General features: G+C 43.1%; 1 protein-coding gene across 6 annotated transcripts in view; it reads left to right on the top strand.

Annotated features, from left to right (window-relative positions):
• The window catches only part of SNX29 (sorting nexin 29), a 109,384-nt gene that overhangs the window by 27,291 nt on the left and 66,855 nt on the right, over window positions 1–15,238 (top strand). For 5 of the 6 annotated variants that reach the window (XR_005558736.1, XM_039360361.1, XM_039360363.1 and 2 more), the window contains exon 15: window positions 7,125–7,231. Coding sequence is in view for 5 of the 6 variants with exons in the window: in XM_039360361.1 (XP_039216295.1) it covers window positions 7,125–7,231 (107 nt within the window). In the remaining variant the exon portion in view is untranslated. Of the gene's footprint in view, window positions 1–7,124; window positions 7,232–8,189; window positions 8,765–15,238 lie in introns of those variants that run through there. The other variant, XM_039360364.1, reaches the window with a different exon arrangement.

Here is a 15,238-nt window from a genome sequence, read left to right as displayed (position 1 = left end):
AAAAAAAATAGTACCCTGCCAATTAAAAGCCAAGATTGGCAGCTGCAGATAGCCTCTTAAAACAGACTGGCTCAACTCAAGCTGGACTCTGGAGAATACATAGATACATCCATGTTGTTTTCTTGAACTACAGGACATGATAGCAGTGTTCCAATATCTCAGGGGCTGCCCCAAAGAAGAGGGAGTCAAGCTATTCTCCAAAGCGCCTAAAGGCAGGACAAGAAGCAACAGATGGAAACTAACCAAGGAGAGAAGCAACCTGGAACTAAGGAGAAACTTCCTGACAGTGAGAACAATTAACCAGTGGAACAACCTGCCTCCAGAAGTGGTGAATGCTCCAACACTGGAAGTTTTCAAGAAGAGACTGGACAGCCATTTGTCCGAAATGGTATAGGGTTTCCTGCCTGAGCAGGGGGTTGGACTAGAGGACCTCCAAGGTCCCTTCCAAATTTATTTTAAAAAGTCCTCAACTTACAACAGTTCATTTCGTGACCCTTCAAATTTACAATGCCACTGAAAAGAGTGACTTACGACCGTTTTTAACCATTTGCGACCGTCACGACATCCCCACGGTCACAGGATCACAATTCAAACTCTTGGCAACTGACTCACATTTAGAACGGTCCTGGGGTTGCTGTGATCCCCTTTTGCGACTTAAGAGGGGAAAGCCTCTTAACCACTGTGACACTAACTTCACAACTGCCGCACAACTTCACCCTCGTGACAAGAAAGGTCGTAAAACGGGGCAGGATTCACTTCACCAAGGTCTCATTTGACGACAGAAATTTTGGGCTGAATTGCGGTCATTGAGGATCACCTGTAACTTAATAGTGGTTTCCAATTACTCGGAGGCACAATGTTCCAAAGGGCCAGAGCAACGGCAGGGAAAGCTCTTCTCCTGGATCCCACCAGCTGAATATCTTGACTGGTGGGGTCCACAGCAGGCCCCTTCTGCAGGCTGATTGGGGAGGACCAATCCTAGTGTGGTGAGATGGTTCCTCTTATAGCCTGGACCCAAGCCATGAAGGGCTTTAAAGGTGATAACCAACACCTTGAACTGTACCTGGTAGCACTTAGATCTGCATGATTTTGATTCAGTTCTCCACAAACGCCGCAGTACAGGTGTTCAACCGTTGCCGGTTTGTATTAAAAATTATTCATGAAGAGGATATTTTTAAGCTGACTATAATATGAGAAATTATCCTTCATTAGGCGCTGGCTGTTTTTTTCTGATTCGTATAATTACGGAGGAGAAACCTTGGCTGCTGCATTCTGCTGTGTTAGAATTATATGTAAACAAAGGCACAGTAACCAGAGAAATTGAGTGGGATGGTCAGATTTTATAGAAGGAAAAAGAAAAAAAAGAGGAGATGGTGATAGAACGATCGCAAAACCTTTCTAAAAAATGGGTGGTTCTGCGCCGTGCCTTTTAGTTGGCTTTCCCCAGCTGTGGACTAAAATTTCCACTGCAGATACTAAAAATAAACTTGAGCTGCGTGTGTTTTATATTGCATAAGATTCAAAGATACCACTCCTTTTTTTTTTTTTTTAATGGTTCAGGACTGCTTTTTTGTTAGGGATGGCTGCATTAGGACACATCTGGATGCAGGGTGTTTGATTGAAGGGGAGCAATCAGATGTACTATAGCTACCCAGTGTTCAACAAGGTTTTTCTGTTTTGGGTTGGCACAATAGTTAAGTCAAAAAAGAAAAAAAAAACATCTGTAGAAGAAAGCTTGAAGATGTGGTGGAACGTGATGCAAAGTGGGATATTCCCTAAGAAGCTAAGAGGCAAATCGGCCTGGAATCCTTCGTATGTAGGAAATGTGTCAAGGTGAACCCTCCCTCACCTTTCAGATGGAGGGGAAGAGCAGGCTGAGCTGGGAGGGAGGCGTTAAACACGTCATCAGTTTAGAGTCCTTGCATTTCCACAAGAGACCTGAGCCCAGCCTCTTCTATTCTGTTGACTCTTATCTAACACCAATTTAGCGCTGACCTTTAGTTGATCTAGATTCTTATGTATAGGCTTCAATAAATCATCTACACTGCCTCCTTCTGTATGGCCTTGATCCTTTGCACCTAACACACAGGATATGTCTAATACCAAAAAAGGAGAGTATTGAAATAAGGGACCCTTGGTGCTCTCTGAGCTTGAGTGTTTTCTTGCAGCCATTTCATTACCCAAACTAGGTAACATCCTAATTCAGTGATGGCGAACCTTTTAGAGACCGATTGCCCAAACTGCAACCTAAAACCCACTTATTTATCGCCGGGTGCCAGGTGGGCGTGGCCCACTGGGTGGGCGTGGCTGTGGTGGTCATGGCAGATTGGGTGGGTGTGACCAAGGTGGGCATGATCACCTCGATGTTGCTCATGGGGAGGGACACCTGTGGGGGCCGGGCAGGGTTGGGGGAGATTCAGGGGGTCTCTGGCAGGTGGGGTGGTGGGCAGGAGACTCGTCCTGCGGGGTGAGGCGAGGCAGGGTGGGGGTGCCATTGTCACAAGGTGAGGCAGGGGCCAGGGACGGCTGCTGTTTGACACCATCAGCCCTTGCACACACAGGCCAGCAAGCGCATGGGTGCTGGGATGCATCCAGCCATGTGGGACCTCAGCGAGTTAGCAGGGAGCTGGTTGAAGAGGGATGGTTGCTATCTCCGGGGCATGGCGCACGTGCCCACAGAGAGGGCTCTGAGTGCCGCCTCTGGCACGCGTGCCATAGGTTCGCCACCACTGTCCTAGTTTTTATCTGGATGTTACCTAGTTTGGTCTGCAAGACAGCCACCAAGCTCAGAGAGCACAAAGGACCCCTCATACATCTCATAGGTATGCAGAATAGGGTTTAGTCTGGAATGATTACTATCAGAGGCCAGGAACCAAGAAGGACAAGAGGATTCACTCAGATTCCTACCCATATTCACCTATAGGTAGGAATCTACAATCTTAAAGTACAAATCTTTTTACAGCCTGGAAAATTAAGACCGTTCCTTTCTCTGTTCCTTTTTTTGCCTGCTATGCAGCTGCAAGCTTCCTCACCCTTTGTCTGAATGTCAGCTAGGCAGCATTTGTTCCTCTTCTCTTTCAAGGTCATTCCCATATACCATTGCAGAAACGTCCTCTTAGATGTTGAATTGAAAGTCAATAGAGCTGCTTTTCTGAGTTTTTTTTTTTTAAATTTCATAAGCTATATGGGTGATAGAATTATGTGTTTTGAATCTGGCATCCAGCCTCATCCTTTTGGCTGTCCTTGAGAATGCGAGACCCACCGGCGTAGAGATTTTCATTCGTTGCTCTTCTCCATCAAAGTCAGTAGATGATTGGTAATTAATTAATTAGTATTTGGTAATTAATTAATTAGTAGTATTTGATGATTAATCAGTTACGTAATTAGCAAGTAATCTTTTTTTCTCTTCCTGCATTAATGAAAGACACAGCGAATTTGAGATGTAATGCTTCTGGGACTTAATGTGGGAGCAGGAAGTGTCTCAACATAACATGGATTATTTTTGTTTTTAATTGCGAAGTCGTGTCCACCCATCGCGACCCCATGGACAACGTTCCTCCAGGTCTTCCTGTCCTCTACCATCTTCTGGAGTCCATTTAGAACCAACATGTTTTTCCTCTATCCCTGTTCTAAAAACAACAACCACAAAACAGATATATTAGCCTGAGTTTTAGAACAAGGCTTCTATTGTTCAGTTGAAGTTTCAATCTTGGACAGGATCCATTCTATTTGGGAAGTTATAATAATAATAATAATAATAATAACAACAACAACAACAACAACAACAACAATAATAATAATAATAATAATACCTGCGACGATACCTGTAATACCATCAAACATCTACATCTGCCTATCCCAGGTCCTGGGTAAGGACTCGATAGGTAGACAAAATGCCAAATCCAGTCTGAACATCTGGCTGACTGTGCGATGATTGATAATAATAATAATAGTAAAGTTGGAAGGGACCTTGGAGGTCATCTAGTCCAACCTCCTGCTCAGGCAGGAAACCCTACACCATTTCGGACAATGGTTGTCCAGTCTCTTCTTAAAGACTTCCAGTTTTGGAGCATTTACTGCTTCTGGAGGCAGGTTGTTCCACTGGTTAATTGTTCTCACTGTCAGGAAGTTTCTCCTTAGTTCCAGGTTGCTTCTCTCCTTGATTAGTTTCCACCCGTTGCTTCTTGTCAGAATCCATGGAGATTCTGGAACTTGAACAACCCAAGTTCCAGAATCTCCATGGATGAAGGTGGGCTAGAACCTTCTCTATTGCTCTACTATTAGGATGCTGTTTTGAGATCCTGGTGAAGAAACATCAACCAAATCCATCCATAAACGTACTGCCAGAGCTTTCTACATCTCTTGCCCTCTTGAGATTTGGAGAGCGTGCTGTGGGTCTTCTCTCAAAGTAGCTGCCTTAGAGGTGGTGGCCCATCCTAACAGGATTGTCACGGTGAGGGCAACTGTTTAGAAAAAAAGCAGGAACAGTTCTTCCTTTCTGTTTTTTTTCCTAGCTTCTACCGGATGCTTTTGGACTTTCTGAATGCCTTTCTCCAAGGGTCCTCTTGTGCTCTCCTGAGTCAACCCTGATTAACGACATGGAACAGTTTGGTTTTCTGTATGGGGCAGAAGGGAAACTGCTCTTCCTTGGCAGTTTTGCGCAGCTTTACGGTTTTGTGTGGTAGGGTTTGGGGAACTTTTGTTTCCAGGGTGGTCCAGCAGACTTGACCTTCTTTTGTTTAGCAAATAGAAGGCCGGATTTACATAGGATCTGTTCAAATCATTGGGTAATAATTGTGTTTATTCAGAAGTCCACCCCCCCCACTCCCTCCCTTGCACAAGGGAAAGGGCTAGAGGAGTGTGTGCATGCATATTGCGAGTTAACTGTCAGTGCCTGGTACTGAACACTTCCCAGAGCTAGCTGAGCGATTTGGCTTGGAACCAAACAAGCAGCTGCAAAATAAAGTACATTTGCTTAAGTTTGGCACTGCCTACAGTCTGTTTGTTAGTACAGTTTTAAATTGAGTTTCAATGTACAATGAGGCGACGAAGCTTCCAGATTGACATGGCACGTGGGAAAGACCTTGGGAGACCGAGCGAAGAGACGCTGCCAAGGGAATGGTGAGAGAAGAGGTAGCATAGCCCGCAGCTGCACAACGGGTAGAGAAAGAAAATCACGAGGGACCTTCTCTAGTTTCTCGGACTGTATAGGGGACTTGCAAGATTCTGCCAATGTAGCCTTACAGTAAAGTGGAATTGGCTCCTCGGAGTGTGATTCCTATCTGTTTTAACTGTGAGGGTGACACAGATGGCCTGAGAGTGAATAATCTGTATACTGTCCTGGTTTGGATTTAATACGTATTCTTGGCCTGCTGATGAAGAATGTTTTAACCTCAAAGTTTGTCTTTGTTTACAAGAATGGCTCCAAGGGATCTATAGACATACCTAAAAGGAAAAAAAGGGTAGATGACTCCTTTGTTTGGAAAGGGTGAGAGGAAGGAAGGAAGGAAGGAAGGAAGGAAGGAAGGAAGGAAGGAAGGAAGGAAGGAAGGAAGGAAGGAAGATGGAGGAGGGAGGGAGAAAGGGAAATGGAGGGAGGGAGGAAGGAAGGAAGATGGAGGAGGGAGGAAGGAAGGAAGGGAAATGGAGGGAGGAATGAATGAAGGAAAGAAGGAATGAAATCTAGCTATAGATATTCAAGGAAGGAAGGGAGGGAAGAAAGGAAGATGGAGGGAGGGATGGAAGGAAGGAAAGAAGAAAGGAAATCTAGCTTTAGATATTCAGGGGAGGGAGGGAAGGAAGGAAGGAAGGAAGGAAGGAAGGAAGGAAGGAAGGAAGGAAGGAAGGAAGGAAGGAAGGAAGGAAGGAAGGAAAGGCAGAGGGAGGGAGGGGGAAAGGAAGAGAGGGATTATTATTATGATCTAATTTTTATTATTGGATTATCTCCATTAATTTTATTTTTATTATTGACGATCTTCATGAAGTTGCATTCCTTTTTGCTGGTCATCCCAAGTGATGGATTTGGAGAGTTTGACACATTCAGAGTTGATGTGATTGAAGCAGGTTTTAAGACCTACAAATGTGCCAAGAAGTTCTAGGCATTTCTTATCTCTGGGGTGGAGATGAGAAATAGTGTATCTAGGGCTTCAATTCGCTCCATTTTTGGGAAAAAATCATAAGCCATTTCATCGCTCATTGCATAGCTGCTGTTTTATCAGAAATATTGAGCTGCCGGTTTAAGGTTGCCAATGGCAAGGAGGGCCATTAAGAGATCAACATTGCTGTTTTATCTTCCATTAACCAGAATATTTTCCCTCCCTTGTTTGGGGATTCTTTTTCCACAACTAGAATAAAAAAATAATCTTTCTGTCGAATGTACGTGCCCCTACAGAGAGCCTGAATGCATCACCATGACAAAAACCACACAGAATGTGATTAGTTTTCGGGTTTTTTTTTTTTTCAGCTCTCGGGTTTTGTGTGTGTGAATTACTGTCTGGTGTGAATCTAGGCCATTTGGTTGAAGTATGATTTGATACACTGCGTAAGCCCGGAAAATGAGTTAATTCAGCAATCTGGTTAAGCACATAATATACTGTAAACACAGCCACCGCTGAGTTCATTGCTTTAAGCTATAGCAAAGGGGGGTGGGATGTTTGTTGTTATTGTGGGTCTTGGTTAAGCAAATGGATTTTAGAGCACCCCTGCTGTTTTCTTTGGGCTTGGTTCAACACGAGAAGAAGAAGCTGAAAGGGGCCTTGGAGGTCATCTAGTCCAACCCCCTGCTCAGGCAGGAAACCCTATACCATTTCAGGCAAATGGCTGTCCAGTCTCTTCTTAAAATCTTCCAACATTGGAGCATTCACCGCTTCTGGAGGCAGGTTGTTCCACTGGTTGATTGTTCCCACAGTCAGGAAGTTTCTCCTTAGTTCCAGGTTGCTTCTCTCCTTGATGAGTTTCCACCCATTGCTTCTTGTCCTGCCTTCAGGCGCTTTGGGGAATAGCTTGACCACCTCTTCTAAACATCAGATGATCTGGGGCGATTGGATCGATTTCATGAAAAAGCTGAAAATTCAAAACGGATTTGCTCCTCACTGACGGCAGCCTGTGTTCTGTTTTGCTTCTAGTCTTGCCAAACCTTTGGAATGTAGAGAGCGAATTCTCTATTCCTGAACAAAAGCAAGTTGAAAACAACGAAGAGCGCGCAAACTCTTATGAAAGGAAGCTGATTGAGGTAAGAAAAGGTTTTAGGTGGAAGACGTTCCTGCAGTTCTTCCAGCCTTTATGTCATAACATTTAATGATTCTTTAATTGTGGCTTCTTCGGAAGGTTAGCATTTGTTTTACAAACAGGGGCACGATCTTATGTCTTCTGTGTCAGCTAGTATTTTTTTTTTCCCAAAAGGGAGGATTTATTGCATGCTAATTGTCAGGGATTATTACGCCCGGTAGATGTCCTCAAACCATGTAGCTTTTCCTACACAAAACTACCTCGGCCAGGTAGGAATTATGGGAATCTCAGTCACACACACACACACACACACACACGCACACACACGCACACACACGCACACACACACAATATTAATATAAATGGAGATCCTCCAGTTAATTACTGAGGCTACATCCCTAAGATTCTACACTACTGACATCCTGGACTAGGTCTGTAAGAGGAAAAAAAATCAGAGGTTTTGAATGTTAATTTCCAAACTTCGCAGCAATGGAACATCTTGCCTCCAGAAACCGTGGGCGCTCCATCACTGGAGATTTTTAAGAAGAAGCTAGCCAATCATTTGTCTGAGATGGTATAGGTTTTCCTGCTTGAGCAGGGGGCTGGACTAGAAGACCTCCAAGGTCCCTTCCAGTTCTATTCTATTCTATTCTATTCTATTCTATTCTATTCTATTCTATTCTATTCTATTCTATTCTATTCTATATTCTATATTCTATATTCTATATTCTATTCATTCTGGAGTGCTATGTCACTGGTAAAGATGTAGGACAAATTGGCAAGCCACCATTCTGACATCAGTTTGAAGGAAATATGCAGCTTTGTCTGTTGCAGAGGTAGCTCAGGTAAGAAGAGAAAACTGGCTGGATTTGAAGCGATGTCTGCCTACACATATTAGCTATATTAATCTGGGCTTAATTGTTGATATCTACAGCAACTGGATCCACTTGTTTCTCCTGTAGGTAACCTGGAATCACATAATTTGAGTTGATGGACCTCAAACTGTTTCCTACGGATGGGAATTCAGATCAAAGCCTTCCTGACCGATGGCTACTTAGCCTCGACTTGGACCATAATACCCATAGTACCGATTCCTCTGTCTACCACTAGCAAGCCTTTTTTTCTAAAATTCGGTGGCGGACCTCATCCATTGTTTTGTGTTGGAGCCAGAGAAGGCAGGGTTGATCGACAAGACGACCCTGTAGAATGAGAAAGCAGAATGTGGCTTCCTTTGTAGGTTTTGCCGGCCTTTTATAAGACCGGATGCTCTTCATAATGGAGCTTTATTGATGGTTGAATCAGGAAGCTCATCAGGCTTAAAACGCACTATTGAATCAGAGCTGATCTTTGAGGTGACCCAGTGCACGGCTTGATGAGGCCCAGGGAGAGAAACATGGTCCTTTGTTTCTAAGAGCAAGGAATAAAAGATAGAGAAGAGGAAAGGTTGAAAAGCCAATGCCCTGAATTGTATAAATCTCCTCCCTTCTCCAACTTTGTTTCTTTGTTCTTCTCTCTCTTTCTTTCTTTCTTTCTTTCTTTCTTTCTTTCTTTCTTTCTTTCTTTCTTTCTTTCTTTCTTTCTTTCTTTCTTTCTTTCTTCTTTTTTTGTAACTTCTTGTGATTTCACGGCCTGGCTTCAAATCCTAGGTAGGCAAACCGGTCACTTGTTTCCTGTTCACTTCTTGGCATAATCAAGGGCCACAGGTAGTCCTGGACTTACAACATTTAGTGACTGTTCAAAGTTACAACGGTACGGGAAGAAAGTGACCGGTTTTCACCCTTATGAAAATACTCCTTAAATTCCTCCAGTGATGGAGCACCCACAACTTCTGGAGGCAAGTTGTTTCACTAGTTAATTGGTCTCTTTGTCAGGAAATTTCTCCTTAATTTTAGGTTGGCTCTTTTCCATCCATTGCTTCTTGACCTGCCCTCAGGTGCTTTGGAGAATAGGTGGACTCCCTCTTCTTTGGGGCAATCCCTGAGATATTGGAAGACTGCTATCATGTCACCCCTACTCCTCCTTTTCATTAAACTAGACATAAATGAATGGTAGAAAATACTTAGAGTAGAATAGAGCTGGAAGGGACCTTGGAGGTCTTCTAGTTCAGCCCCCTGCTCAAGCAGGAGAACCTATATCATCTCAGACAGGTGATTGTCCAGTCTCTTCTTAAAAACCTCCAGTGATGGAGCGCCCACGATTTCTGGGCGCTGTTCCATTGGTTAATTGTCCTGACTGTTAGGACGTTTCTCCTTAATTCTAGGTTGCTTTTCTCCTTGATCTAGATCAGTGGTTCTCAACCTGTGGGTTGGGACCCCATTTGGGGTCGAACGACCATTTCAGGGGGGGTCGCCAAACAACGCAGTCTGCCATTTTTTTCCCCCTTTTCCTTAGCTGTGCTACTCCCTTTTATTCTATTGGCTTTTGAAAGCCAATAGAATAGACTCTCTTGAATAGAGTCTAATTCTATTGGCTTTCAAAAGCCAATAGGAATGGTCCAGGCTGTCTCTGCTCTGCTGAGCCTGCCAAAAGTCCCATTCTGCAAACGGTGCTGCACCAGTTGAGTAGTCCTCGACTTACGACTGGCTGAGTAGTCCTCGACTTACGACCGGTTGGGGATCGCGGCATTAAAAAGGTTGAGAACCACTGATCTAGATTATCTGTCACTCGTCTTGCAATTCTCTCCTCTCTCTGTATATATGTATGTGTGTGTGTGTGTGTGTGTTATAAGATATTTTTGCATAGATATATTTTTATATACATACATACATACATATATATTCACATATATATATATTCTATCTAGAATGCTGTATGTTACACCCTGTTGCCCAAATATGGGAGAGAGAAATCTTTTGCCTGGTATCAGCTCAAACTAGAGCCATCCACAGGCAGCAGTCACAACTGTGACATTATATACATTTCTAAAATTTCTATATATATATAGAAAAATCACACACACACACACACACACACACACACACACACACACGCAAAACCACCTTATAATTAACAAACAAAAATATCTGATGCACAGCTGTCCTGGCGGGAAGGGACACACCGAACAATGGATAAATAGTTATGAAATGTCTTAATCATAACAATATAGAGAAAGCCGATCACAGGATCCTGATCCAATCAGACGTTTTGCGTAAATCATTTTCAGAGTCGAACTTCCAATAGCCTATAATTATATCCAGGAAATTTGGTATGTGGGCACCGGAGTTCAGCAGGCAATCAATCACAGAACATTTCTCTGAAAAGTCAAATTCAGGCAAACACCAGCTGCCTGCGCAAGGAAAGAAACCGTTATGGCTATAATGAAGGCTGACTTGGAGGTGGAGCTGGCTTAAACGAAAAATGCACACTTAAACGGTTCGGGCCTCCCATTTTCTTAGCTTGCCTGTGTGTGGATTCTTACGTTGCTTGCAGTTGTAGGTCTGGGTCTTTTGTCTGTGGAGATTCTCATCATCCAGGTCAGGGTGGTCCCAAGGGTGGTTTTTCAAGACGCACCTGGACTTTCTTTGTTTTCCCTTGAAGAAGTTTCACTTCTCGTCCAAGAAGCTTCTTCCATTCTGACTGAATGGTGGGGAATGGAAGGATTTAATATAATATAATAGTAGTAAAGTTGGAAGGGACCTTGGAGGTCATCTAGTCCAACCCCCTGCTCAGGCAGGAAACCCTACACCATTTCGGACAAAGGGCTGTCCAGTCTCTTCTTAAAAACTTCCAGTGTTGGAGCATTTACTGCTTCTGGAGGCAAGCTGTTCCACTGATTAATTGTTCTCACTGTCAGGAAGTCTCTCCTTAGTTCTAGGTTGCTTCTCTCCTTGATTAGTTTCCACCCGTTGCTTCTTGTCCTGCCTTCAGGTGCTTTGGAAAATAGCTTGATTCCCTCTTCTTTATGGCAGCCCCTGAGATATTGGAATACTGCTATCATGTCCCCCCTTGTCCTTCTCTTCGTTAAACTAGACATACCCAATTCTCGCAACCGTTCCTTATATGTTGTAGCCTCCAGTCCCCTAATCATCTTTGTTGCTCTTCTCTGTACTCTTTCTAGAGTCTCAACATCTTTTTTACATCGTGGTGACCAAAACTGGATGCAGTATTCCAAGTGTGGCCTTACCAAGGCATTGTAGAGTGGTATTAATACTTCATGTGATCTTGATTCTATCCCTCTGTTAATGCAGCCTAGCACTGTGTTGGCCTTTTTAGCAGCTGCAGCACACGGCTGGCTAGATATTTATATTCCTTGCAGTCATCCGGTCATTAGCACTCTTTCTGAGAATCGTGGAAGCCCCATGGAGGTTTATCTCTGCCCTCAGGGTCACGTGAATAGTGCAAATGGGTGACTTTGGGTCATCCACCAGGAGACTGTGAGTTCTAGTATCATCTTAGTCATGGACCAATTGGTGGCGCAATGGTTAGAATGCAGTACTGCAGGCTACTTCTGTTGACTGCCCACTGCCAGCAATTCAGCAGTTCGAAGCTCACCAGCTCAAGATTGACTCAGCCTTCATGAGTTTTCACCATCATGAAGGTTATTTGAGCTATCCTGGGAGAACAAAACGCTCACACTTTTTCAAGGGGCCACTGTACTTTCTTCGTCTTTCCTTGAAGAAGTTTCACTTCTCATCCTAGAAGCTTCTTCAGTTCTCACTGAATGGTGGGGAAATAGAAGGATTTGTATTCCTTGCAGTCATCTGGTCGTTAGTTCTCTTTATGAGAGTCGTTGAGAACACTTGGAGGTTTATCTGTGCCCTCAGGGTCACCTGAATAGTGCACAATGGGTGTGGAACCTTTTTGGAACTGCCAAAAGGACTGGGTTGTGGAAAAGTCTGTGGTTTGTTTCATGCATTTGTATCCTGCCTTTATTGGGGGCAACAGGCTGACTCTGTAAACTGCTCAGAGAGGGCTGTAAAGCACTGCAAAGCGGTATATAAGTCTAAGGGCTATTGCTATTGCTATGAAAGCCTGCTGGGTGACTTTGGGTTCAATCGCCAGCAGTCAATAAGTTCTAGTGCCACTTTAATCATGAAGTCGGCTGGGAGACTTGACCCAGTCACTCGCTCTCAGCCCTACCATCTCACAGCTTTGTTGTGGTGGGGAAACCAGGAAGAGGAAAGGTGTGTTATATTGTATAAAAACAATAAAGGCAGGATACAAATGCATGAAACAAACCACAGACTTTTCCAGGAAGTGGAATCTTTTGGGAATTGTTGAAAGGATTATGTTGTAAACAGCAGATGGGAGCTAGGAGATCCCCTTCTGTTGATACGACACCACCTATCTTTTGTTTACAACACAGTCCTTTTAGCAGTTCCAAAAAGGTTCCACACCCATTGTGCACTATTCAGGTGACCCTGAGGGCACAGATAAACCTCCAAGTGTTCTCAACAACTCTCAGAAAGAGAACTAACGACCAGATGACTGCAAGGAATACAAATTCTTCCATTTCCCTACCATTCAGTGAGAACTGAAGAAGTTTCTAGGATGAGAAGTGAAACTTCTTCAAGGAAAGACAAAGAAAGTACAGTTGCCCCTTGAAAAAGTGTGAGCGTTTTGTTCCCCCAGGATAGCTCAAATAACCTTCACGATGGTGAGAACTCCGTGGGGTTGGGTGCGTGGGATCAAAAGAGATGGGCTTGCAGCAATCAGGGTAGTGTTAACAGTGGTGAACATGACAAATGAAGGTTGTTGCAAATGAGGGGGCTGGAGATAAGTTGCAAGCAAAGAAGGAAAATACGTGTTGAAGGCATGTGTCAGCCCTTTAAGGGGGGTCAACACAGAAATAGACACTGCAAAGATTCCAGGAATATTGCTTGATTGTCATTGGATATAATCACTGAATCTTGAAAGTCTGTCCAAGTTTCTCTCTATCCCATTAAAAATCAAGGTGGAATTATTCTGATTTTATTTCTCACATCCTTCAATATCTCCAAGTCCTTAATAGCCTTCTCCATGGTCAACTCTAAATCCTTTTAGAGGTTTCTTTTGATATCCAAGTCATTACCTGGAATTTAAGCAATATGTCATTTGAAGGAGACTGAGTCCAAAAAAATCAATACTTTCTCAGTGCAATCCACCTTGAGGTCCCATAATGCTAAGTCAGGGTTGTTTAACTTTGGTTTATTAAAGAAACTGTGACGACAAACATTATGCAATGCCTCGGCACAGAATGCGAACACAGCATCTTAACAGCACAGATTGATTTGAAAAGCTCAGGAAAGTCATCCTGGGTTGAACAAAGGCCCAAGAAACCTTGAGATAATTCTAATGAATTTCAATTTCTGGCCTGCTTTTCCCATCCTTTTGCTTTTTCCGTCCATTCTTCTCTTGCGGGAACATAAAACCTTTTCTTTGTTTCTCTCAAGGTTGTCTCTATGACTCTGAACAGTTTCCCACTTATTAAAAAAAAACCAGAACATTTATCAGTGTTTTAGAGGTGTCTTCAGAAACATTTATTTTGGAATAAGAAGCTGATTTCAATCAATGGCCATCACTTTGGGTTAGCCATGGGTACCATTCAGTGAGTTAATATGATGAGTTTATAGGGCCGCCCAAAGTCACACAACGGTTTAATCCATAAACCATAAGTTTACAAACTGCGGTGACTGGGCTCATATATAGTACTGAGTCCAAATTGAACAAATTACATCGTGGCTGAAACTTATGAGTGAATTCCGATATACTTTTTTGCTATTCCCTTCTTTGGAGCCTTTATTTATTTTCTTCTTATTTGTAGCTTGGAAATTCAGAGCCTGTATAGACTTTTTTAAATGAAGGAGTTGGCCCCTCTTAAAAATATGAAATGACCTCTTCCTTCCAGCACGTTGGTTTGATAACTTTGTCGTGAGCCAAAGTAAAATGAGTTTATTTTGGTCAAGCTTATACAGTTGTCTACCTTACAGGCCGAATAAAGGACACGGACAATGGATAATTTTCTATTTGGATTAGATTGGATGGCCTCAAATTCAATCAACGTGTATGTTCATAAATTAATTGGAGGCTTGAAGATTGAAAACACGAAAAATTAACTGTTATAGCTTAGGTGGCTATATTTCTGAAAAAAAATTAAGCTCTGCTATAATATTTGGCAATGTTTACAAGGCAGAGAGAAACAGAGAGAATAAACAAATGTGTTTGGCTGTGTCCTTCAAATTGTTCCCTGTGGCTGGACCTTTCAGATAGAAGTATGTGTTCGTGTGTGTGTGTCCGTGCATGTTGTGTTGTTTTTCTATTAGAAACTCTTTCCATTAAAAAGATGTTTCTCTACAGCGCTGGCTGCTGATCCTAATTAATATATTATGGACTATCACTGCATGTGAAAACCAGGAACAGAAAGCTGGCCCTACCAATCTTTACAGAGTTGTAAGATAAATGTTCCTTGATTTCTACTACCCTCCAATAACTCTCCTTTTTTTATTTCATAACACCAAAATGATGCCCTTCATAGTTGAGTAAGCTGGCATCATCCATCTGCATTAGACCATAATCAATCAGAGCTAGTAGCTCCTGCTCAGATAAATAAAATTCCATCTGCTAGTAAAAAGGATTTCACCTAGCCCCTGTGTTGTGTGCACCGGGGAATCCTCTGAAGCAAACTTAGAGGACGTTGCTTAATTGTTCTCACTGGCAGGAAGTTTCTTCTTCTTCCTAGCTTGGATCTCTCCGTGATAAGCTTCCGTCCGTTACTTCTTGTCCTGCCCTCAGCTGCTTTGGAGAATAGGTCAATGTCTTCTTCTCCGTGACAGCCCCTCAAATACCAGAATATGCCATCATCTCTTCCCTCGGCTTTCTCTTCGTTAGACATACCCAGTTCCCTGCAACCTTATGTTTTATCCTCCAGTTCCCCTAATCATCTTTGTCTGAGGAATCGCAGTGGTGGAGAATGGGGCATAACCCTCTCTCTCACAGTCTGCCTTGGAGCAATAGATTTTATGGGTATCTGAGCAGCTGCTGATGAAGCACCGCGGGGTGTCTCCCCCTGAAGAGTCACCTATTAGCTAGCTAA

The sequence above is a fragment of the Crotalus tigris genome, unplaced genomic scaffold (genome assembly GCF_016545835.1).
Source record: "Crotalus tigris isolate CLP2741 ecotype Arizona unplaced genomic scaffold, ASM1654583v1 scf7180000019173.45859301935:6455823, whole genome shotgun sequence".
Lineage (NCBI taxonomy): Eukaryota > Metazoa > Chordata > Lepidosauria > Squamata > Viperidae > Crotalus > Crotalus tigris.
Note: the sequence above shows the minus strand (reverse complement) of the source record. Positions and strands in the feature narration are given on the sequence as shown.